This window comes from Aethalodelphis obliquidens, unplaced genomic scaffold (genome assembly GCF_003676395.1).
Source record: "Aethalodelphis obliquidens isolate GAN/ISIS:26980383/991018 unplaced genomic scaffold, ASM367639v1 scaffold24, whole genome shotgun sequence".
NCBI classification, from domain to species: domain Eukaryota; kingdom Metazoa; phylum Chordata; class Mammalia; order Artiodactyla; family Delphinidae; genus Aethalodelphis; species Aethalodelphis obliquidens.
In genome coordinates, this window is record NW_020837968.1 from 925,601 (window position 1) to 951,101 (window position 25,501).

At 38.2% G+C, this 25,501-nt stretch overlaps 1 protein-coding gene across 1 annotated transcript in view; it reads right to left on the minus strand.

The window, feature by feature from the left end:
- CRB1 (crumbs cell polarity complex component 1) overlaps nucleotides 1-25,501 on the minus strand; it is a 268,288-nt gene that overhangs the window by 51,445 nt on the left and 191,342 nt on the right. Inside the window, exon 7 of the mRNA XM_027122138.1 lies at nucleotides 362-1,318. Within this exon, the coding sequence (XP_026977939.1) occupies nucleotides 362-1,318 (957 nt within the window). The remainder of the gene's footprint in view (nucleotides 1-361; nucleotides 1,319-25,501) is intronic.

Genomic DNA, 25,501 nt, shown 5'->3' on the forward strand with positions numbered 1-25,501 from the left:
CTAACGGTCCTGTTTTTCCAAAAAGATTACTCCTCTTTCAAATAAGATTTGCAATAAATTTCTGATACACAACAAATGGTAAAATTGTAATAGCATTTTGTAAACACCAAGATGTAAACCCATTTGGATGGGAGCTATGGGCTTAGTTTTCACTTCTCTGCATGAGTGAAACCCTGGCGTCCTATGAATCCACTCAGATTTAATTAAGGTACATCATCAGCCTCTTCCTTTTCCTGTCAGTGGGCAGCCAGCCGCAGAGTCCTGAGGGCTCCTGATGATTCATAACCAGCAGGAACGGCCTGGCTGTTTTGTCCCAGCTCTGCTCTGAGGCACAGCCTTCCTGGCGCCCTGCCCCTCTCACCTCTGTGACAGCTCCGGCCTCGGTAGGGCCGGTAGCAATCACACTGGTAACTAAGCCACAAGTTGAGGCAGCGTCCTCTGTTGTGACAGGGTTGGCTCTCACACCAGTCCTTTCTCGTGCAGCCTGCCTTGACATTTAATGACCAGCCGGACGAGATGTTCTCCAGGGTGATGGGATTCGAGTCAAGTTGAACATCTTGGAGGCAGCCCACAAGCGAAGGTATGGATGGTCTATTATAGACGTTAAGCAGAGCAACACCACTGTGGGCTGTTCCCTCTGGTAAACCCCCCAAAAAGGAGTTTTGTAAAGCACATGTTGACCCATCGCTTCCAAATGGAGAAGGAGCTCTCGTGATGCATGTTCCCAGGCAAGACTCGTCAAGTAAGGCAAGGGTCACAGCCTCTGCAAATGTCACCTCCACTGCATGCCACTCCCCATCGCTGGTGCTGTGGGAGATGAACAGGACCACCTTTGGCTGATCCCTGACTTGAACTGATAAGTGGACGTAGCCACTGAGCAGCTCCAGTACCACAAACACGTCCCTGTCACCTCGGAAGAGTAGAAGTGCCACTGGCTGGACAGTCTGAAACCTGAGGGCTATTGTACAACCCGAGTCCTTGGCTGTCACTGAGCCACTTGGGACCCACAGGAAGCCATCACCCTCAAAAGAAAGTGTGGTGACCGTTTCACACCGTGACCCAGTATAGCCAGAGGGACACAGGCAGCCGAATCCATGCTGGCCATTGCGGAGGTGAGGGACGCACGTTCCATTATTTAGACATGGGTGATCAGTACAGCTGAGGAGCAAATCAGAACAGTTCCTTCCTCCATAAAATGCTCCAGAATGGTTATCAAATGGGCAACGGCAAGTGTAAGTCCCAGGCAAGTTCTCACAGGTACCACCGTTTTGGCAAGGGCTTGAAGAGCACTCGTCGACGTCCTCTTCACAGTGGACCCCTGTTCAGTGATAAAGAACAGATTGAAATTACATATATTCAGATCAAAAATAGAACTTTCTCATAATCTTCATGTATAATCTTTTGGAGGTGCAGAACCAGCTCAGGTGTAGGGAGTGTAACAGAGCGAAATGTGACTAGAGACTGAGGAGCTGATACCAATTCCATCATTCTGCACGTATGGTGCACAGAAGTGCAGTCATGGTGAACCTTGAATTCTCCCTCTAGAAGTAGGTTATTTGCCAAAAATAGTTGACTCAAACTATCATTGTCAGATATATATGTGACACTGAATATCATAAAAATTTTTTTAAAAGAGAGTTAGATTGCTATTGGGAACAATGCTAGACACAAATTATTTACTTGGGGACTTAGTTCCCAGATATTGTTTATCTTGCCCTGGGCTGCTAATTTCACTCTATTCTACTTGGAAACAGCGATCTGCCTTCTCCATTTTTTGTACCTCCCCATAATCCCTAGACACACAGACAGTCCAGACAACTCTCTCTGTGGAGGGCTTCTGAGGAGAATGGAAGGTCCCATAACCTCCTCTCCACAAGTCTAGTATAAACCATGAAATCTATCCAATAACAAGTTCCGGTTTCTAGTTTCTTTACTTTCTTTTACTCTTTTTCCTGGTTCTAAGTCAAAAAAAGGTATCTAATTAGAGAATTGTTAGAATTCATTTAATCCAGGTAACAAAAAGAACTATAACACTTTTTAAGAGTGATGGCTATTGCTTCTTAACAAAGTTCAAATGAACAAATAGTGTTAACAAAAACTGACACATGTATAGGACTCTGTGGCTTCGACAGCACCATCATCCACGTTATGTGTTTGTGTTTACAGCAATCTCCTGAGGTTTTCAAGGCAGATAGACTTAGCTCTCTTTCACAGACAACACTGAGGCTTAGAAAGATTGATGTCTAAACTCCAAAGCACTTCTACAATCTGGTTTTCAAAATCCAATCTGACACTTTCTGTTTTTTAATTGATAACTTAGTGCATTCTTGTTTTTTGTTATTACTAACATGTCTGTCCTATTTTTCCATTTAACTCCACGCCTAAGTGTGTGCTTCTTAAATTTAATCAAAGGCTCCTATACTGATAATGTTGGATCTGAATCCCAGCTAGGCAGTGAGCAGGTTACATTTATTTTTTGTGTCTAGGTCTTCTGATCTATAAAATGGGGTTAAAAATAGTATCTGTATCACAGGGCTTTTTAAAGGTTAAGTGAGTAAAGACACATAAGATGCTCATAACATTGCTTGATATATAAGTGACTTCTCAGTAAGTGTTGGCTGTAATTAAAAAGTAATAACCAAAGAAATTACCCTCACATGACAAAATCAAATAGCACTGTCATCATTGAGAGAGACTATTTAGAAAGTGTGGGCATACGGAATGACCCACAAATTGCATAACTTTACATAATGAGAGATTGACTTGGACAGCATATTAGGCTGGAATCTCATTAGATCATGCTCTTCACGAGGGAAGGGAAGCTGTTTGATTTACCAACGTATGTCTAAAGCACAGCACGATGCCTGGCTCACGTTTGGCACTAGGTAATTAATTTTTGTATGAATTGATTAATGATGACCTTTGTAAGGTGATTAAAATTTTTATACTGCATTTAACCTCATCTACTCCAGAGCCCAAAGTGCTCTTTTTGTGTCTATTTTGAGATAAATTTACCTGGTGGCGCAGTGGTTAAATTTTTGCCCACAGCCATTTATGTACCATATATTTAGACCCTTGATTGGACCCTCCTGTACTTATATTTTACTTTACTTGGATTACTTTCATACAATCTTTGTTAATCCAGAAGTATTTCAAGCTCTGTGAAAGGAGGGAACGTGTTACAATCTTAGAGTCTCCCACAGTCCCTGCACAGTGCTGTGCATACGTGTGTTATAAAAAGCTGGATGAGTAGAAAAAATAAAACTAAATCAAACTGATTTATGTGATCTATAATCATCCTCATAGGTAACAGAACTGACACAGAAATTACAGGCTATATTTTAAAGGAATGTTAGAATGCAAGTTTCATTTAACTGAACTTACGAAAAGTTCAAACTTTTGTTATTAGAAGATAGTTTACTTAAATTTGATTTTCACAGGATTTTGAAAACACAAAAAAATCAAACCGTAAGCATTTAATTAAGAGGAATGCTGAACAGCTCATGAGTTATAATTGAAGAAAAACTCTTTTTTCCCGCCCATTGTGCCTTTAAACATATTTAATGGGGGATAAAATCTCCTACAGACCCCAAGTCTTTTCTGTTCAGCCTTGATTAATAAGTCTTAAGATCACATTTTAAAGACCTACAATAAGTAGGATGGCCAGTCATAAGAAATGTAAGTTTCAGTGCACTTTGGAATTGAATCTTTTTTCTTTGTCTGTTAGGTCGACTTCAGGCTGTCTTGAAAAAGGACCAGGAAGGGTGCCCCCTTCTTTTTTCCCTCCCCTCCCCACCTCCAGACTTCTGCCTGAGTGTCAGAAGGGTTCAGAAAGTTTCCCCTGACTGGTGCCGGTGTTAGATGGCTCCACTCTCTCTGAGACTGGCAGGTGTTTCAAGGTGACTTTTATCCCGGGGCTCTTTGTGGGGTCCTTGGAGCCCCCTGGTCCATCGCTCCAGCTGAGACTCCACAAGGCCTTGTTCTCACGTTGTCCCTCCCCCAGCCCCTTCCTCATTGGCTTCCTAAGGTTTACTTGACATCACCAACTCTGTCTGTTGTTCTTCCTGCGCCTTCTGAGGGGGACCAGGACCCGTTTTACACTGACCACTGACTGACACTCCTCCCGTGACTCCCCAAGGACCCCAGGTCCACGGGCCTCTGCCCTGCAGGTGGAGGGGAGCATGGTTGTTGACCAGCCCAGCACAGCCCAGCCCAGCACAGCCCAGCCCAGCACAGCCCAGCAGCAAGTCCCCTTCTTTCTCTCTCTTTCCTGCTGCCCCAGGTGAGCAGTCACAACCTTTCATCTTTTATTTTTTTTTAAAAGAGTTTTCAGATCTGCTTAGACTATGTATTGTTTATTACTGTCCAAATACATGAAGTTCTGATGAAATAAAATCATGTGCAGGCCATGAAAGCCCAGAGTCATTAGAGGGCCAAATTTCAGACCACCCAACAGTTCACATTTTAAGAATTTGAAACACCTAAAAATAGATAAGGTGGTTTCTGAAAAAGAAAGAAAGAGAAGGAAAGATGAAAGGGAAAAAAAAAAAAAAAAGGAGAAGAAAAGGGGGGAGGGAGGGAGCAGAGAAGAAACCATTCAGGAAATGTTAGCTCACAAGAATACTGAGCTTAGAAAGAAGAGAAAAATGCATTAAAAAATGCATAAACTTTGTGCAGCTTAATGCAATGGTAAACAGTAGAATACATAGGCCTCCTAATACTTTTGTAATGGCATACATATAATGTCTCTAGCATTTTCTTAAAATATGCAGACAGATAGAGGACCTTTAAGATGGCAGAGGAGTAAGACATGGAGATCACCTTCCTCCCCACAAATACATCAAAAATACACCTACATGTGGAACAACTCCTACAGAACACCTACTGAATGCTGGCAGAAGACCTCAGATTTCCCAAAAGCTGTGTGGCTGACAGGGTCTTGGTGCTCCGGCTGGGTGTCAGGCCTGAGCCTCTGAGGTGGGAGAGCTGAGTTCAGGACATTGGTCCACTAGAGACCTCCTGGCCCCACGTAATATCAATCAGCAAGAGCTCTTCCAGAGATCTCCGTCTCAACACTAAAACCCAGCTCCACTCAACGACCAGCAAGCTCCAGTGCTGGACACCCGATGCCAAACAACTAGTAAGACAGGAACGCAACCCCACCCATTAGCAGAGAGGCTGCCTAAAACCATGCCAAGATCACAGACACCCCAAACACACCACCGGACGTGGTCCTGCCCACCAGAAAGACAAGATCCAGCCTCATCTACCAGAACACAGGCACCAGTTCCCTCCACCAGGACGCCTACACAACCCACTGAACCAAAATTACACACTGAGGACAGACACCAAAAAAAATGGGAACTACGAACCTGCAGCCTGTGAAAAGGAGACCCCAAACACAGTAAGTTAAGCAAAACGAGAAGATAGAGAAATATGCAGCAGATGAAGGAGCAAGGTAAAAACCCACCAGACCAAACAAATGAAGAGGAAACAGGCAGTCTACCTGAAAAAGAATTCAGAGTAATGATAGTAAAGATGATCCAAAATCTTGTAAATAGAATGGAGAAAACACAAGAAACATTTAACAAGGACCTAGAAGAACTAAAGAGCAAACAAACAATGATGAACAACATAATAAATTAAATTAAAAATTCTCTAGAAGGACTCAATAGCAGAATAACTGAGGCAGAAGAAAGGATACGTGACCTGGAAGATAAAATAATGGATATAACTACAGCAGTGCAGAATAAAGAAAAAAGAATGAAAAGAAATGAGGACACTCTCAGAGACCTCTGGGACAACATTAAACCTACCAACATTCAAATCATAGGGATCCCAGAAGAAGAAGAGAAAAAGAAAGGGACTGAGAAAATGTTTGAAGAGATTATAGTTGAAAACTTCCCTAATATGGGAAAGGAAATAGTTAATCAAGTCCAGGAAGCGCAGAGAGTCCCATACAGGATAAATCCAAGGAGAAACACACCAAGACACATATTAATCAAACTATCAAAAATTAAACACAAAGAAAAACTATTAAAAGCAGCAAGGGAAAAGCAACAAATAACATACAAGGAAATCCTCATAAGGGTAACAGCTGACCTTGCAGCAGAAACTCTGCGAGCCAGCAGGGAGTGGCAGGACATATTTAAAGCAATGACAGGGAAAAACCTACAACCAAGATTACTCTACCCAGCAAGGATCTTCTTCAGATTCACTGGAGAAATTAAAACCTTTACAGACAAGCAAAAGCTAAGAGAATTCAGTACCACCAAACCAGTTTTACAACAAATGCTAAAGGAATTCTCTAGTGGGAAACACAAGAGAAGGAGAAGACCTACAATAACAAACCCAAAATAATTAAGAAAATGGTAACAGGAACATACACACCGATAATTACCTTAAATGTAAATGGATTAAATGCTCCAACCAAAGACATAAACTGGCTGAATGGATACAAAAACAAGACCCATATACATGCTGTCTATAAGAGACCCACTTCAGACCTAGGGACACATACAGACTGAAAGTGAGGGGATGGAAAAAGATATTCCATACAAATGGAAAACAAAAGAAAGCTGGAATAGCAATTCTCATATCAGAAAAAATAGACTTTAAAATAAAGACTATTAGAAGACAAAAAGAAGGACACAACATAATGATCAAGGGATCAATGCAAGAAGATATAACAATTGTAAATACTTATGCACCCAACATAGGAGCATCTCAATACATAAGGCAAATGCTAACAGCCATAAAAGGGGAAATGGATGGCAACACAATAATAGTAGGGGACTTTAACACCCCACTTTCACCAATGGACAGGTCAACCAAAATGAAAACAAATAAGGAAACACAAGCTTTAAATGATACATTAAATGAGATGGACTTAATTGATATTTATAGGACATTCCATCCAAAAACAGTAGATTACACTTTCTTCTCAAGTGCTCATGGAACATTCTCCAGGATAGATCATACCTTAGGTCACAAATCAAGCCTTGGTAAATTTAAGAAAATTTAAGTCGTACCAAGTATCTTTTCTGACCACAATGCTGTGAGACTAGACATCAATTACAAGAAAAAAACTGTAAAAAATACAAACACATGGAGGCTAAACAATACGCTACTAAATAACCAAGAGATCACTGAAGAAATCAAAGAGGAAATCAAAAAAACCTAGAAACAAAGGACAATGAAAACTCAACAGCCCAAAACCTATGGGAAGTCTATAGCAATACAATCCTACCTCAAGAAACAAGAAAAATCTCAAATAAACAAACTAACCTTACACCTAAAGCAATTAGAAAAGAAGAACAAGAAGACCACCAACGTTAGCAGAAGGAAAGAAATCATAAAGATCAGATCAGAAATAAGTGAAAAAGAAATGAAGGAAACAATAGCAAAGATCAATGAAACTAAAAGCTGGTTCTTTGAGAAGATAAACAAAATTGATAAACCATTAGCCAGACTCATCAAGAAAAAGAGGAAGAAGACTCAAATCAACAGAATTAGAAATGTAAAAGGAGAAGTAACAACTGACATTGCAGAAATACATAGGATCACGAGACATTACTACAAGCAACTCTATGCCAATAAAGTGGACGACCTGGAAGAAATGGACACATTCTTAGAAAAGCTAAACCTTCCGAGACTGAACCAGGAAGAAACAGAAAATATAAAGATGAATCACAAGCACTGAAATTGAGATTGTGATTAAAAATCTTCCAACAAACAAAATCCCAGGACCAGATGGCTTCACAGGCGAATTCTATCAAACATTTAGAGAAGAGCAAACACCTACCCTTCTCAAACTCTTTCAAAATATAGGAGAGGGAGGAACACTCCCAAACTCATTCTATAAGGCCACCATCACCCTGATATCAAAACCAGAGAAAGATGTTACCAAAAAAGAAAACTACAGGCCAATATCATTGATGAATATAGATGCAAAAATCCTCAACAAAATACCAGCAAACAGAAACCAGCAGCACATTAAAAGGATCATACACCATGATCAAGTGGGGTTGATCCCAGGAATGCAGGGATTCTTCAATATACGCAAATCAATCAATGTGACACACGATATTAACAAACTGAAAGAGAAAAACCATATAATCATCTCCATAGATGCAGAAAAAGCTTTTGATAAAATTCCACACCCATTTATGACAAAAACTCTCCAGAAAGTAGGCACAGAGGGAACTTACCTCAACATAATAAAGGCCATATATGACAAACCCACAGCCAACATTGTTCCCAATGGTGAAAAACTGAAACCTTTTCCACTAAGATCAGGAATAAGACAAGGTTGCCCACTCTCACTACTATTATTCAATGTAGTTTTGGAAGTTTTAGACACAGCAATCAGAGAAGTAAAAGAAATAAAAGGAATCCAAATTGGAAAAGAAGTAAAGCTGTCACTGTTTGCAGATGACATGATACTATACATAGAGAATCCTAAAGATGCTACCAGAAAACCACTAGAGCTAATCAATGAATTTGGTAAAGTAGCAGGATACAAAATTAATGCACAGAAATCTCTTGCACTCCTATACCCTAATGATGAAGAATCTGAAAGAGAAATCAAGAAAACACTCCCATTTGCCATTGCAACAAAAAGAATAATATACCTAGGAATAAACCTACCTAAGGAGACAAAAGACCTGGATGCAGAAAACTATAAGACGCTGATGAAAGAAATTAAAGATGATACAAACAGATGGAGAGATATACCATGTTCTTGGATGGAAGAATTAACATTGTGAAATGACTCTATTACCCATAGCAATCTACAGATTCAGTGCAATCCCTATCAAACCACCAATGGCATTTTTCACAGAACTAGAACAAAAAATGTCACAATATGTATGGGAACACAAAAGACCCCGAATAGCCAAAGCAATCTTGAGAAAGAAAAACGGAGCTGGAGGAATCAGGCTCCCTGACTTCAGACTATACTACAAAGCTACAGTAATCAAGACAGTATAGTACTGGCACAAAAACAGAAATATAGATCAATGGGACAGGATAGAAAGCCCAGTAAAAACCCACGCACATATGGTCATCGTATCTTTGATAAACGAGGCAAGAATATACAATGGACAAAAAGACAGTCTCTTCAATAAGTGGTGCTGGGAAAACTGGACAGCTACATGTAAAAGAATGAAATTAGAACATTCTCCAACACCATACACAAACTCAAAATGGTTAAAGACCTAAATGTAAGGCCAGACACTGTAAAACTCTTAGAGGAAAACATAGGCAGAACACTCTATGACATAAATCACAGCAAGATCCTTTTTGACCCACCTCCTAGAGAAAAGGAAATAAAAACAAAAATAAACAAATGGGACCTAATGAAACTTGAAAGTTTTTGCACAGCAAAGGAAACCATTAACAAAATGAAAAGACAACCCTCAGAAGGGGAGAAAATATTTGCAAGCAAAGCAACTGACAAAGGATTAATCTCCAAAATATACAAGCAGCTCATGCAGCTCAATATCAGAAAAACAAACAACCCAATACAAAAATGGGCAGAAGACCTAAACAGACATTTCTCCAAAGAAGATATACAAATTGCCAACAAACACATGAAAGGATGCTCAAAATCACTAATCATTAGAGAAATGCAAATCAAAACTACAATGAGGTATCACCTCACACCAGTCAGAATGGCCATCATCAAAAAATCTAGAAACAGTAAATGCTGGAGAGGGTGTGGAGAAAAGGGGAACCCTCTTGCACTGTTGGTGGGAATGTAAGTTGATACAGCCACTATAGAGAACGGTATGGAGGTTCCTTAAAAAACTATAAATAGAACTATCATATGACCAAACAATCCCACTACCGGGCATATACCCTGAGAAAATCATAATTCCAAGAGTTATGTACTACAATGTTCACTGCAGCACTATTTACAATAGCCAGGACATGGAAGCAACCTAAGTGTCCATCGACAGATGAATGGATAAAGAAGATGGAATATTACTCAGCCATAAAATGAAATGGAATTGAGTTATTTGTAGTGAGGTTAATGGACCTAGAGTCTGACATACAGAGTGAAGTAAGTCAGAAAGAGAAAAGAAAAAAAAGTATGCTAAAAAAAAGATTGTTCTGAAGACCTAGGGGCGGGACAGGAATAAAGACGCAGATGTAGAGAATGGACTTGAGGACATGGGGAGGGGGAAGGGTAAGCTGGGATGAAGCAAGAGAGTGGCATGGACATATATACACTGCCAAATGTAAAACAGATAGCTAGTGGGAAGCAGCCACATAGCACAGGGTGATCAGCTCGATGCTTTGTGACCACTTAGAGGGGTGGGATAGGGAGGGTGGGAGGGAGATGCAAGAGGTAGGAGATATGGGGATATATGTATATGTATAACTGATTCACTTTGTTATACAGCAGAAACTAACACAACATTGTAAAGTAATCATACTCCAATAAAGATGTTAGAAAAAGTGCAGACACTATTTTAGAATCATTCTAGAGAAAAATACATATTTCTTTAAAGGGTGGGAGTGGGGGAGAGGAAGTATGGTCTCAGGTCAGATCCCCACAGATGTACAAAGATGAAACTATGTTTTTTTGGTAATTCTAGCAGTTACAGCAGCAAAAGTTTGTTGTAAAGATGTTGGCTGGTTTTAAGAGGGTTATTTTCAAATATAACCTTACAGCTCCATTTGTAAAAAAATCTTTGTGATAAGTTAATTTTATTAACCCTGAAATATGTCTATATTGACATCTCTTTCTAAGATAAAATAAAAGTAGCAGAGTTGTGAATGGTTAAGGGGTATAAGCTTTAAAACAAATGTGAACCCTCTTTGGGTTCCTCTCACACAAATGGTACAGACCCTTAAGTACAATAAACTTCCTTAAAAACCTTTTATATTCCTCAGGTCGGTGGAGAATCTAGTCTAAGTTGCCCTTCCCCTCTCTCCCCCAATTTGGGTGAGACTGGAGTCTCACTGAAGCTGTTGCCACTCATTGGGGTTACAATGTAGCTCCCAATCCTACACTTGAGGGCTGGGCTACAGCTTGGCACAGCAGCAAGTCTCCAGAGAAAACTCTGCACAGACTCACTCCTTCAAACTGCCTCTCAAGGGCTTCCCTGGTGGTGCAGGAGATAGGAATCCGCCTGCCAATGCAGGGGACACGGGTTTGATCCCTGGTCCGGGAAGATCTCACATGCCGCGGATCAACTAAGCCCGTGCGCCACAGCTACTGAGCCTGTACCCTAGAGCCCGCAAGCCATGACTGCTGAGCCCACGTGCCACAACTACTAAGGCCGCACGCCTCGAGCCCGTGCTCCACAACAAGAGAAGCTACCGTGAGAAGAGGCCTGTGCACTGCAACGAAGAGTAGCCCCCGCTCGCCACAACTAGAGAAAGCCCGCTCACAGCAACGAAGACCCAACACAGCCAAAAATAAATTAAAAAATTAACTATTAAAAAAAAAAAAAAAACTGTCTCTCAAGAGTTTTCACATACACTTGAAATGAGCAAACATTTCAAAAGCCTGAAGTCTGTCATCTGTCTTGATTTTGACATTCTGCACTATAGTCTCTCATAATTCACTTTGGTTCCTGACAGCTACCATATTTTGACCTCTTAGTTGAAACTTTAATTTACTGTTTTCTTAAATTTACAAAACCCCTACTCTGTACACGACCCTCACTGAGGATTGTAAGATACGCAAAGCAGAAGAGACAGACCTGACCTCAATATGCTTACAGCATAACGGCAATACAGAAATACATTGAAAATACGGAAAATGCACTGCATACGGCAGGTTCTCAATGAGTGTATGGAAAATATGTGAGGATCAAACTCAGGGAACATTAGAGAAGATTTAGCCAAGTTTTAAAGAAAAAGCACTGAATGAGAGATCATCACAAATCTTAAGAAAACTCAAAATTTTAAATTACATCAATAAACAAATGTTGATTACATATCTACCATGTATAGAATACTGTGGATAACATGGAATAAAAACTGGTCCTTGCCCTCAGTGAGTTTAATGGAAAAGCAAGACAAATTTGTCAAATGTTAAATGATAGTGTAAATCAAGACAACACTGAAGAGAACACTGAACAGTGTATAATGAATTCCAAGTGAATTGTATGAACAACAGCTGCTCTGGAGAGAGAGCTCTTCAGGCTGGGCTGGGCTGGGAAGATTTTGTAGTGATAGAATTTTAGATAGGTTTTCAAGTATGACAAAGATCGGCAGAAGTAACTGAATACACAAAAACTCTCTCACGGAAAACCATACGCCATTTTGAGGTGACAGTGCGTTTGGCAATCTAGCTGGGATGGAGGATTTACACAGGAAAAGCAAGTCAGAAAGACTAAATGTAGCCAGAGTGAAGAAGGTCTGGAATTTAGGGAGTTTTTAATTATTTTTTAAAAATTAATTTGTTTACTTATTTATTTTTGGAAGGCAGTGGGGAATAAGCTGGTAGTTGTTGGATGGAAGACCAAAGTGGTTTCTTGTAAAGACCAGTCCCCCAGGGATCTGTAACAGAGTGAAGTGGGAAGAAACCAGAGACAGGAACATGCTAGACAGTTGTTAAAATTGTCCACACCTAAGATTATGAGGGCCTAGTATCAGACATTTATTCCTTTATAATTTACAGTACCCTTTCATTTATCTTTGGTCAGCAAATAAGTACAGAGGGTGATACTTTCTTTACGTTTGCTTACTGTATTTTATCTTGTAATTCCTAAAATTTATATATTTAATCTTTCACAACATAACTATCAATCACTTGATTATGTATTTTCTTTAAATATAAACAGAGAAACTAGTTTTAAATTTTACCTTCATGGAGGAAAAAAAAAAGTAAGGAGAGAAAGCCCGAATTTAGGTCAACAGTCTGAAGAAAATAAGAAGAATTAGATATTAAAAGTAGAATGATACACAGTAATTTATGCTTTTACTTTGTTTAAAATCTGTTCTATTGATATCGCCAACATAAAATAAGGTTAGACATATTTATTTGATGGACCCGGAAAACTAAAGTAGGAAGAAAGATTGAAACTTCTTTTATTGGTTATTTGACTGGCTCAGCAAAGAAGATCTGCTGTCAATCAAGTTAAAAGGATTAGGCAATATTTGTGGGATTACCTGTGTCATTCAGTCTTCTTAACTGGGTATTTTAGTTGACAATGAATTGGTTATTTATGTCCATGTATTTATAGTACGAGGTGAACTGCTTGAAGCTGACTGTTATTTTGTTTATGTGAAGTCAATTCATTTAATTCAAAAGGGTCACTCCTTTTATTTTTCTAAAATTCTTTTATATTCATATATGATTCTATGATAAGATTGTATTTCAAAAAATAATCAGGATAGGGAAAAGTCCTATACCTGGAATATCCCATATTTACATCAGAATAAATTATATTAATGGATAAAAAGGACATAGACTTTATGTTTAATATAAATAACACAGGCTATTAAAATGACCTTGCTCTATTCCCACTTTATTGAAAGTCATGGTTAATGAAGTTATCAGAATATTATTTCTGAAAAAACTTATATACACATATGTTTCATCTTTCTCTATTTTAATTGACTTAGGTGTTTTTTTTATTTTAGTAAATTGAAATCAAGAAAAAATTGAAGTCCAAGGACTCCTTGCATAAGTATTTCCTTTATTCATTACTTTCTGTTCCTCAAAACTTCTAATTTTCAGTTGATAATAATATCTAATATAGCATTAATAGTAGTTGCTAAATAAACATCTTAAAAACTCTAACAATGGTACCAATTACCTTATACAAGTAATAAGAAAAGAGTGAGTTACCTATGAGCACCACCATTAAAATGTGAAAACCTTGTGTCCTGGCTCCAAACATTTTTCTGTAGAAAAAGAGATATCCATCCAAACACCTACTAGGTTGACAGGACCAGTTTCTGATGATTTTCTTCCATTTCCAAAAGTGTGTCACCTTCTTCCTTCAGGCAGAGAGTTGTGAGGACTTAGTTTGGGTGCCAGATCCGTGGGGCTTAGTGTAAGACCCGTTTGTGCTGCTTACCAAGCAGACTTGTGACATTCTTAGTCCCTACTTACACCTGGGGCCTCCCCTTTTCAAGTCACAAGAGTGAACATTGACACTTTTACCACAGAAAAATGAGTTTTGGGGGACTCTACGGACAGATTGCCATTTTTGGTAACTTCTATCATGGAAAATTAGAGCTTGGTTTTATACTTTTCTTCACAACAGAAATGCTGTTTTTTGGTTTTGTTTTAACTCTTTTTTATTCTGTTTTGCTTTTGAATAGCAGTTAAGAAATTCATGGCAACTTCAAATCCATTGAATATCTATGCATGAAATTGGAAAAGAGAAATCAAGAAAACAGCAGGGGTTTTCATTAGACTTAACAGACTGTGGCAAAACAGTTATTTGTGCAATGCTCTCAGGCTTAAATTCCACTCTCTATGAAAAAATAACCATGCTCTACTCGTCTTAAATACAATGGTATTTGATTTTGTACAACAGAACAATTTGAGTAGGCAAGGTGTTTGGGATGTACTTAGGGTAATTGGTGCTTGACATTTGTTTTTTAACATTTTCTGAGAGGCAGACCTGAGGATGTGCAGAGGTTTTACTCGGGCAGTACAGGGTGAGACATCACCAAGCCTTAAAAGTCTGCCATGGATCTAAGCCTGGTAAGCTGTGGTGGAAACCAGGTGGTGAGGGAGGCAGGAAAGAGACAAAGCCGGCGTCCTTGCAGTAGTGTACTTCTTCACTTGTTTGTCATTGGTTCACCTTTTACCTGTGACCTGTGCTGGACGAATGTGCTCCATTCATCTATTATTCATTCAACATCTTAGCAGTGCTGGAAATAGGATGGTGGGTAAAAGGAGCCTGGGTTCTGCTTCACGGGGTACACAGGTTGGCCAAGTTTACAGCCCTAGGGAGAGCTGGGCAGACGGGGGCCTTGGGGACTGCAGGACAAAGCTAGGCCATGGGGGCTAGAGGTGAGAATGGGGTGGGGAAGACAAGCAACATATTCAGAGTTCCGATCAATGGATCAGCTCAGAGAGACGTTTCCAGCAATCATCAGGGAGCCAGGATAATGAAGTAGAATAAACAGGGAACAGGAGCCTTGAAAATTGATTTTCAAATGCCAACTTTGATACTAGGCTAGGAGAACCCAGGTGAGTAGCTTTTTTTTTTTTTTAAGTTGAAGTTTATCTATAAAGTGGACATAATAAAGCCTATTAAACAGTTATTTTGTGTGAACAAAATGGGAACTATAATTGCTTGGGGCATAGTAGTATTTTAAAACAGTTTCAGTAGTGTGAGTGTGTGTGTGTGTGTGTGTGTGTGTGTGTGTGTGTGTAATGAATAGGTGAACTTGAGCATAAATGACTTGGATAAAAATGTAGAAGGCTTACCAAATTTGCAGGCAACATGAACTTGTTAAAGACAATGACTGCTCTGAAGCAGAAATGATGGTTCAACCCAGCAGTCACTTCCCCAACTCATCCCACCCACCTTCCTATGGGGAGAACATGCCTCCACTGAAAGCAGATCTTTTCCCCCTTTCCTGTTTACCAATTTCTGTCCCCCTCTAACCTTAAAAATCTAACTATAGGAATGAGATTACTAAGCAATTGAAACTAACTTTTGACTTATACTCTCCTGACTGCACACCATGCCTTGTCTAACTTGTTGATTCTTTTCCGAGATAAGAAGAAGTAAGAATGAAGAATTAAATAGTTAAAGAATGATTAGCTCTCTACCCCCAAGAGCCCCTAATGACTCCTGCAGGCTGGTCACATGGGCAAGATAACATCTGAAGAGAGAGTTACCCAGCCGTCACTTGATGGAGAATGATGCAAAACCCAAACTCCTGCCTTGATGATTCACTGAGATTCTTCACTCCCCCTCGCCATTTTTCCTTTTACAAACCATCAGGGCTCAGAGAAGAAATAAATGAAATAGACATGAAGAAAACAAGAGCAAAGATCAATGAAACTAAAAGCTGGTTCTTTGAGAAGATAAACAAAATTGATAAACCTTTAGTCAGACTCAACAAGAAAAAGAGGGAGAAGACTCAAATAAATAAAGTTAGAAATAAAAAAGAAGTTACAACTGACACCACAGAAATACAAAGGTTCATAAGAGACTACTACAAGCAACTATATGCCAATAAAATGGACAACCTAGAAGAAGTGGGCAAATTCCTAGAAAGGTACAACTTTCCAAGACTGAATAAGGAAGAAATAGAAAATATGAACAGACCAATCACTAGTACTGAAATTGAAAATGTGATTAAAAAGCTTCCAGCAGACAAAAGTCCAGGACCAGATTGTGTCACAAGTGAATTCTATCAAACATTTAGAGAAGAGCTAACACCTATCCTTCTCAAACTCTTCCAAAAAATAGCAGAGGCAGGAACACTCCCAAGCTCATTCCAGGAGGCCACCATCACCCTGATACCAAAACCAGGTAGAGATATCACAAAAAAAGAAAATTACAGGCTGATATCACTGATGAACATAGACACAAAAATCCTCAACAAAATACTAGCAAAATGAATCCAACAACACATGAAAAGGATCATACACCATGACCAAGTGGGATTTATCCCAGGGATGCAATGATTATTCAATATATGCAAATCAATCAATGTGATACACTACATTAACAAACTGAAGAATAAAAACCATATGATCATCTCAGTAGATACAGAAAAAGCTTTTGAGAAAATTCAACATCCATTCATGATAAAAACGCTCCAGAAAGTGAGCAAAGAGGGAACATAACTCAACATAATAAAGGCAATATATGACAAACCCACAGCCAACATCATTCTCAATGGCGAAAAGCTGAAAGCATTTCCACTAAGATCAGGAACAAGACAAGGATGTCCACTCTCACCACTTTTATTCAACATAGTTTTGGAAGTCCTAGCCATGGCGATCAGAGAAGAAAAATAAATAAAAGGAATCCAAATAGGAAAAGAAGAAGTAAAATTGTCACTGTTTGCAGATGACATGATACTATACATAGAAAATCCTAAGGTGCTACCAGAAAACTACTAGAGCTTATCAATGAATTTGGTAAAGTTGTAGGATACAAAATTAATGCACAGAAATCACTTGCATTCCTATACATTAACAATGAAAGATCAGAAAGAGAAATTAAGGAAACAATTCCATTTACCATCACATCAAAAAGAATAAAATACCTAGGAATAAACCTACCTAAGGAGGCAAAAGACCTGTACTCAGAAAACTGTAAGATGCTAATGAAAGAAATCGAGGATGACACAAACAGATAGATAGACCAGGTTCTTGGACTGGAAGAATCAACATTGTGGAAATGACTATACTACACAAAGCAATCTACAGATTCAATGCAATCCCTATCAAATTACCAGTGGCATTTTTCACAGAATTGGAACAAAAAATTTTACAATTTGTATGGGAACACAAAAGACCCCAAATAGCCAAAGCAATCTTGAGAAAGAAAACTGGAGCTGGAGGAATCTGGCTCCCTGACTTCAGACTATACTACAAAGCTACAGTCATCTGTTTTTGTACTGGCACAAAAACAGAAATATAGATCAAGAGAACAGGATAGAAAGTTCCTGGATAGAAAGATAAACCCACGCACCTGTGGTCACCTAATCTATGACAAATGAGGCAAGAATATACAGTGGAGAAAAAGACAGCCTCTTCAATAAGTGGTGCTGGGAAAGCTGGACAGCTACATGTAAAGGAATGAAATTAGAACATTCTCCAACACCATACACAAAAAATAAACTCAAAATGGATTAAAGACCTAAATGTAAGGCCAGACACTATAAAACTCTTAGAGGAAAACATAGGCAGAACACTCTCTGACATAAATCGCAGCAATATCTTTTTTGATCTACCTCCTAGAGTAATGAAAATAAAAACAAAAATAAAAAATGGGACCTAATTAACCTTAAAAGCTTTTGCACAGCAAAGGAAACCATAAACAAAACGAAAAGACAACCCACAAAATGGGAGAAAATATTTGCAAATGAAGCAACCAACAAGGGATTAATCTCCAAAATATACGAACAGCTCATGCAGCTCAATATCGAAAAAACAAACAACCTAATCGAAAAATGGGCAGAAGATCTAAATAGACATTTCCCCAAAGAAGACATACAGGTAGCCGAGATGAACATGAAAAGATGCTCAACATCACTAATTATTAGAGAAATGCAAATCAAAACTACAATGAGGTATCACCTCACACCAGTCAAAATGGCCATGATCAAAAAATCTACAAACAATAAATGCTGGAGAAGGTGTGGAGAAAATGGAACCTTCCTACACTGTGGTGGGAATGTACATTTATACAGCCACTATGGAGAACAGTAAGGAGTTTCCTTAAAAAACTAAAAATAGAGCTACTATATAATCCAGCAATCCCACTCCTGGGCATATATCTGGAGAAAACCATAATTTGAAAAGATACATGTACCGCAATGTTCATTGCAGCACTATTTACAATAGCTAGGACAGGGAAGCAACCTAAATGTCTATCAACAGAGGAATGGATAAAGAAGATGTGATACATATATACAATGGAATATTACTCAACCATAAAAAAGAACAAAATAATGCCATTTGCAGCAACATGGATGGGCCTAAAGATTGTCATACTGAGTGAAGTAAGTCAGATGGAGAAAGACAAATATCATATGATATTGCTTATATGTGGAATCTTAAAAAAATGGTACAAATGAACCTATTTACAAAACAGAAATAGAGTCACAGATGTAGAAAACAAACTTACGGTTACCAAGGGGGAAAGAAGATGAGAGGGATACATTGGTAGATTGGGATTGACATACACATACTACTATATGTAAAATAGATAACTAATCAGGACCTACTTTATAGCACAGGGAGCTCTACTCAATACTCTTGTAATGACCTATATGGGATTAGAATCTAAAGAGTGGATGTATGTATATGTATAACTGATTCACTTTGCTGCACACCTGAAACTAACACAGCATTGTAAATCAACTATGTTCCTATGAAAACTAATTAAAAAAAAAACCATCATGGCTGAGCAGAATCTTCAGAGTTGGTCTCTAGACACGAGTCCACCTTCTCCCCAGATTGCTGGCTTTTCTGATTTAAGCAACTTTCCTTTCTACTGACACTTGCCTCTCGAATTATTGGCTTATGAGTGGCCAGCAGCAGAACCTGGGTTCAGTAACACAACCATAAATGATGCAAATGACAAATATATTCTTTCACATCCTCCTTTACAGCTGGGTCATGGGCATGTGACCCAGTCCTGGGCAACAGGACCTGAGGGAGCTCTGCTAGGGGGACTCTGGGAAGGGCTTTCCTTGCTAATATGAAAAGACATGCCCCTTTAATCTGACATCGTCTTGTACAGATGTGTTCCCGGAACTGCATTAAACATGCTACAGCCATGGGAGATACGTTCAAAACATATGGCAGGATACTGAGAATGTGAATCCTAAATTTTCCTAAAAGTAATAGACTTTCCTGAATTTATAATTCATTATCAGGTGTGTATTTCCTTTTTATCCAAAAGCATCCTAACTGAAGATGTTACACTTATCAGGATCAAGAAAGATCTGTATAGGCAAGAATAATGTACTCTAAAAGAAACTTTATCAAAGAAAAATGTAAACTTGTACATTTTCTCCTTACCTTAAATTTTATTAAAATTTAAACAAGCCTGAGAAGAGTGCATAAAAAACTGGATAGGACATGAGAATGAGGATTAAAGAAAACAGTGGGATGTATAGCCTGAAAATGTGTATTACAGTTAGAAACAGATGTAAACCCAGCAACACAGATAGAGCTAAATAACATGGCACTTGACAAAAAAAAAAAAAAAAAAAAGAGAGAGAAAGAAAATGAGGATTTTAACACAATACATGCAGATTTAGAAAACATGACGTGAATACATGCAAATTAATGTCTATATGTCTAATATATCACTGAGATTTCCAAAAGGAGGGAAGAAAAAAATGAACAGCGGATAGAGGAAGGAATAGAAGAGAATAGAAATAAAACAGGCCAGCCAAGATTCCCATGCAAACCAGACAAGACAGTTTCCTATGAGCTGAGGAGAAGAGTTAACTCTTTTCACTTGAGATCAAGCAGCCACAAAATTGGAGGAGACATAGTTTATCAGTTGAAGACATAGGAGCTTCAACTGATGATAAACTTAATAACAACCAATAATAATTATTATTAACATTTATAGAGTGTATTATAGTTTATGGTTTACTTTCATGTATATTATCCCAAGTTATCTTTGAAGTATGGATCCATGGTGATGTAGTTTCCAAAATTTTATGTGGTTTTGGGGCTTTCACAGGGAATGATAGTATCTAGGGAAAGAAAATGATAATCCCTCTCAAATTCCAGATTTGATCTCAAAATATTTTTGTTGTTTCGAATCCTTTAATGGGAAAAGTTAAAACATGCACAAATCCAGTAAGGAAAGCTATTATAATTGTAATATATTACAATTGAAATCATGTCACTAGAGAAATTCTTGAAGAAAATGAGGATATTTAACCCAGAGAAAAGCCGGTACTAGGGCACATCAGAAGGGTCTGCATGGAGCTGAAAGTCCATCCCAGGATATTTTTTGTTTGGTCCTACTAGGGAAAAGTGGCACCAATGGTAAGATGCCATAGGATGTTATATTCATGCTCACTACACAGAATCTCCTAGTAATAGATGCTGCAAAGCATAGAATCAGCTGTCTTGAAAGACAGGAAGTTTCCTGACCTTGAAGACGTGCACATTTAGAAAGGATTGCCATTCAGCATGGATGTTATACAGGAAATTAAAGAAAAGATGGGCTATAGAGTTCAATGGCCTCTAATGATTTTTTTAGCCCTGAGATTCTTTCATCATTTCTAACTAAAAGACGTGCTGTATGCCTCACTGTTAAGGAAATAATATAGGCAGAGAACATGCTGAATATAATAAGCTCCAACATCTTCATAACCTGTCACAGCTTTTAAAATCTGTACAAAAGAGAGAGCAGTATGTTCCTTAGAAGGCTGCTACAAGGAATCCATGAGACAGTTGTTCTAAGCTTGTAGGTCCAGGTCCTGCTAGGGGCTTATCCAGCGCTGCTTGTCTTGCCAAAATCTCCTACCTCCATTTTTATTTGCTCAAGAAGGTAGTTAGGTTTTTTGGTATCCATCATTTACTCTGAGTTGATTACAGTTAAATTCCACATTTCCAGAGGTCACTGGAAGTGATCTCAACCATCCAGAACATAATCATGAAGATACATTCTAAAAGCGTCTATGTTTAAAAACAGAGATTGCAAATTTATTAACTATGTCCTCAAGCTCTTGTTCACCATTTATTATTATTTTAGACACAATTAAAATAAGCTTGATTATCCAGTATCCAGGAAAAGAAAAGGGGAAGCTACCATGTATATTTTTAGCAACAAGAGATATGACAGTTGAGAGCTGGACAGTGCATGTGAGTAGGTGGAGCCCAAGATCTGTTGCAGGCACTGTGTGAAGGGTCTCAGCTATGTGGACATTTAATTATTTCAGTTAACGACAGAGTGTGTTGCTACCTTCATTTCACAGATGATGAAACTGAGCCAAGGTGTGACTGGTGCCCCAATCTGCCTAACTCCTGAGATGAGCCTTTTTCTTTTCTTCTAAGTCATGCTGCCTCCAAGGAAAATAATACAATGAGCTGGCATAAAATAATATAGGACAGTATAGCACTTGGGAGACATTGAAAATAGGAACAAAATCAATACCTATCTTAAGGCCTCATCGCATAGGACAATGACATAACATAAATCAATAACAAAAGTCATCAATAAAATACGTAAGTGCATGCAAACTTTTCCACCCAGAAATGCAAGAAAATGTGTAATATATTTCTGAAATATTTTAATGCAAAATGGTTAAAAGAAAACACACTTTCCCACAAGAATTATAAAAATGTGTTATGTCTTTTACATTGGCCACCCCCCCCCAACCTTAATGACATCAGATGAACATGGTTCTACCACTGGTGATTATTTTGTTTATTAAGACGTGTATGTGTACAGCATAGTGCATGGGGCTGTTTCTTCAGCATCCATTCCTTTGATCTCTTTCATTATTACACTATTTTAAAGTTTTGATTCAAGAGACACATACACACACTCTCTAGACCTGACATTTGTTCAGAGCCATACAGCAGCTCAGATAAAAATACCGAGCCCAGAGGAAGATTTGATTCAGTCTATTGTGTGAAAAGTATGCTGGGATCTTCAAACGAAAGACAAAAGAGCTGCAAAAAAGCTTTGCATTTCAGGTCTACGATTCATTTGATTTTTACACTTCAAAAGTTCCACTTTGAAGCCCAGCGGAGATGAGGGGGTGATTTTTAGTTATTTTATGGACTAACAAGTAGAAAATACAGCATTGCACATACTCACTCTTGTTTTCTTTACTTTGAAAAGTAATTTCAGAGAAAGTCAACCCAGTTCAACCAGAACTATCCTAATTGGCTTTGATCAGTAAATCATCAGAAATGGCTCTGCTCTTGCTTAGTCCTTTCCCCCCTCTTCTTGTCAAAAGTGAATGATAAAACACTCAGGTTATGATGAATTACAAAAATCTGCTTTGTGCTGGGTTGGATGCGTTGCTATTCCACGTAATGTTTGCTTTCTCTCTGCCATGGTAAGAAGTGCATTTCCATTCTTTGGTAGTGACAATCGTTCTCTCCCACATTTATTAATATTTTGTTCTGCACAGCCACAAAATAACGTCCAAGGCTGAGGAAATTACTGACCTGGTGAGGCCTGACATTCAAGGCCGTCTACAATCTGGCTTTTATTTACGACACCGCCCCTGCCCCCATCCCCGGCATAACTTTCCATTGCCCGCTACATAAAGGGTCTGTATTAAAACACTTTTAGTAGAATGAAAATTGAAGCACATTCAAAGCGTTCTCCCTCTCTCCACTTGTTCAAAATCCCAACTTTCTTTCCGGGCTCAGCTTAGCGGGTGTTCAGGCCTATGGAATGCCTTCCGTGGAAAGTCTCAGTGACGCTCTGCCCTCAACAATCCCAGGCTTGTCTCCATGGAACCCAGAATTGACTACGTTGTAGTGCTATTTATTGTTTAATATTTGTGACTTGCTTTCCTCCAACTGCATTGTAAGGTTTGTAAGTATGAACACCTCTATCTTTACTTTCTAGTTCACTGCATTATACAACAGTACTGATACTGTAAACAGTTCTGCACAATGGTACAGTATAATGTGTGTATTTCTGATGAAATGTATGCAGTACTGTCCTATGTTTCCAGAATTAAAGCAAACATGCATTCAGTCTTTTTCATACATAAAAGAAAAGTCTAATGTATTGGAAGATGACTCTAGTCTTTACGCAGGGGCTCTGGACCTGGCATTCACAGATGTCTAAAGCACCCATGAATGGACATCTGAGGTCTGTCAACCTCTTGAAAATATATGAAATATTTTGTGATTTGTTATTATTGCATTTTCTGGGGAGAACATTTATAGCAGTGACTCTTTAAAATTTAGTATCATAAGTATCACTTAGTGGGGGGCATGTGTTTAAAAATGCAGATTCCTAGGACAAAGGACCAAATTTTGATGTATAAAGGAAGATGCAGAAGACTTTAGGAGACTGCACTATGTTCATGATAACATGCAGGAAAACCTGGTTTCTATGTATGACATAATAAGAAATACATATGGCCTCTACCCCTGGTTCTTACATAGAACTCCTAAGACTCTTATAATTTCCTGAGTGATGGGATGTTAGGAGTGTCCTACACAGAGGTCCTAAATTCATTGGAATTTCCTGGATGATAACACTGGCTTTTGTTCTAGTGAGGCAACTTCTGGTGGGCTCCCGGATAGCTTCAGGATGGGGGGTTGGTCACCAGTAAGACCAAGCCGAGATCGGAAGCTTGGAACTTTCAACCCCACCCCATATTCTCCAGGGATCATACCTACGTGATCAAGCCTCCATAAAAAATTCCTAAACGACGGGGGTCAGAGAACATCCAGGTTGGTGACCACCTCAAGGTGCTGGGAAGGTGGCCTGTCGGAGAGGGGACTGAGCGCCAGTCACCACCACTCCCTTGCCCAATGCTTCTCTTCCATTTTGCTGTTCCTGAGTTGTGTCCTTTATAATAAGCAAAAATGAAAACACAACATACCAAAATTTATGGGATCAGCAAAAACAGTACCAAGAAGGTAGTTTATAGTGATAAAGCTTACATTAAATTAAAAAAGAAGATCTCAAATATACAACCTAACTTTACACTGCAGGAAACTAGGAAAAGAAGAACAAACTAAGCCCAAAGTTAGCAGAAGGAAGGAAAGGAAGATTGGAGCAGAAATAAATAAAATAGAGAATAAAAGCAAGGGAAAAAATTGATGAAACTAAAGAGTTGGTTTTTTGAAAAGATAAACAAAATCGATGAACTCCTAGCTAAACTAACCAAGGCAAAACAAGAGAAGACTCAAATAAATAAAATCAGAAATGAAAGAGAAGTCATTACAACTGATACCACAGCCTTAAAAAAGAATGAAATCCTGCACATATGACAACTTGGATGAACCTGGAGGACATTATGCTAAGTGAAATAAGCCAGAAGCAGAAAGACAAATACTGCATGATCTCACTTACATGTGGAACCTAAAATAGTCAAATTCATGGAAGCAGGGAGTGGAGAATGGTGGCTGCCAGAGGACAGGAATGAGGGGGAGATGGAGAGTTATTAGTACAAAGTTTCACTTATGCAAAATGAATAAGTTCTAGAAATCTACTGTAAAGCATAGTGACTACAGTCAGTAATACTGTATTTTATGCTTAAAATTTGCTAATGGGGTAGGTCTTATGTTCAATGTTGTAGCAAAATTTTTAAAAATTTAAGAGGCTAGATCTCATGTTAAATATTCTTACCACAATAAAAATGTAAATAGTAAATATGTGAAAACATTTTAAACGGCTAAAACTGTTTTCAAAAGCAAGTCATTGAACATAATGATTTATTCCTGATTTAATTCATAACTAAAAAATAAAAATAAGATCTTATAAAAAAAGAAAATAATAAAAAATGCAGTAAAAATAAATACTGTTCAAATTTTAAATTTTGGAAGTAGAAAATAATAAAGCATCAGAAGTGGTAAATAAAACAGATAAAGGCAGAGATTATTGAAGGAGAAAGCTTAAAACACAGTAGAAGTGAAAGGTTCAAGAGCTATAAAAGTTTATTTCCATGGAGGGAAAAAGATAAGTAAATAACATAATAAATTTACTCAAGAAAAAATGTTAAATTAAGAACAAATAAAAAATATACTGTAAAAACAGATACAAAAAATAAAATATATAAAAGAATACCATTTATAATTTATAGTAATACATTCAAAAACCTGAAAACAATGTATAATTTTCTGGGAAATGAAAATGATCAAACTTGACTAAAGGTGGAA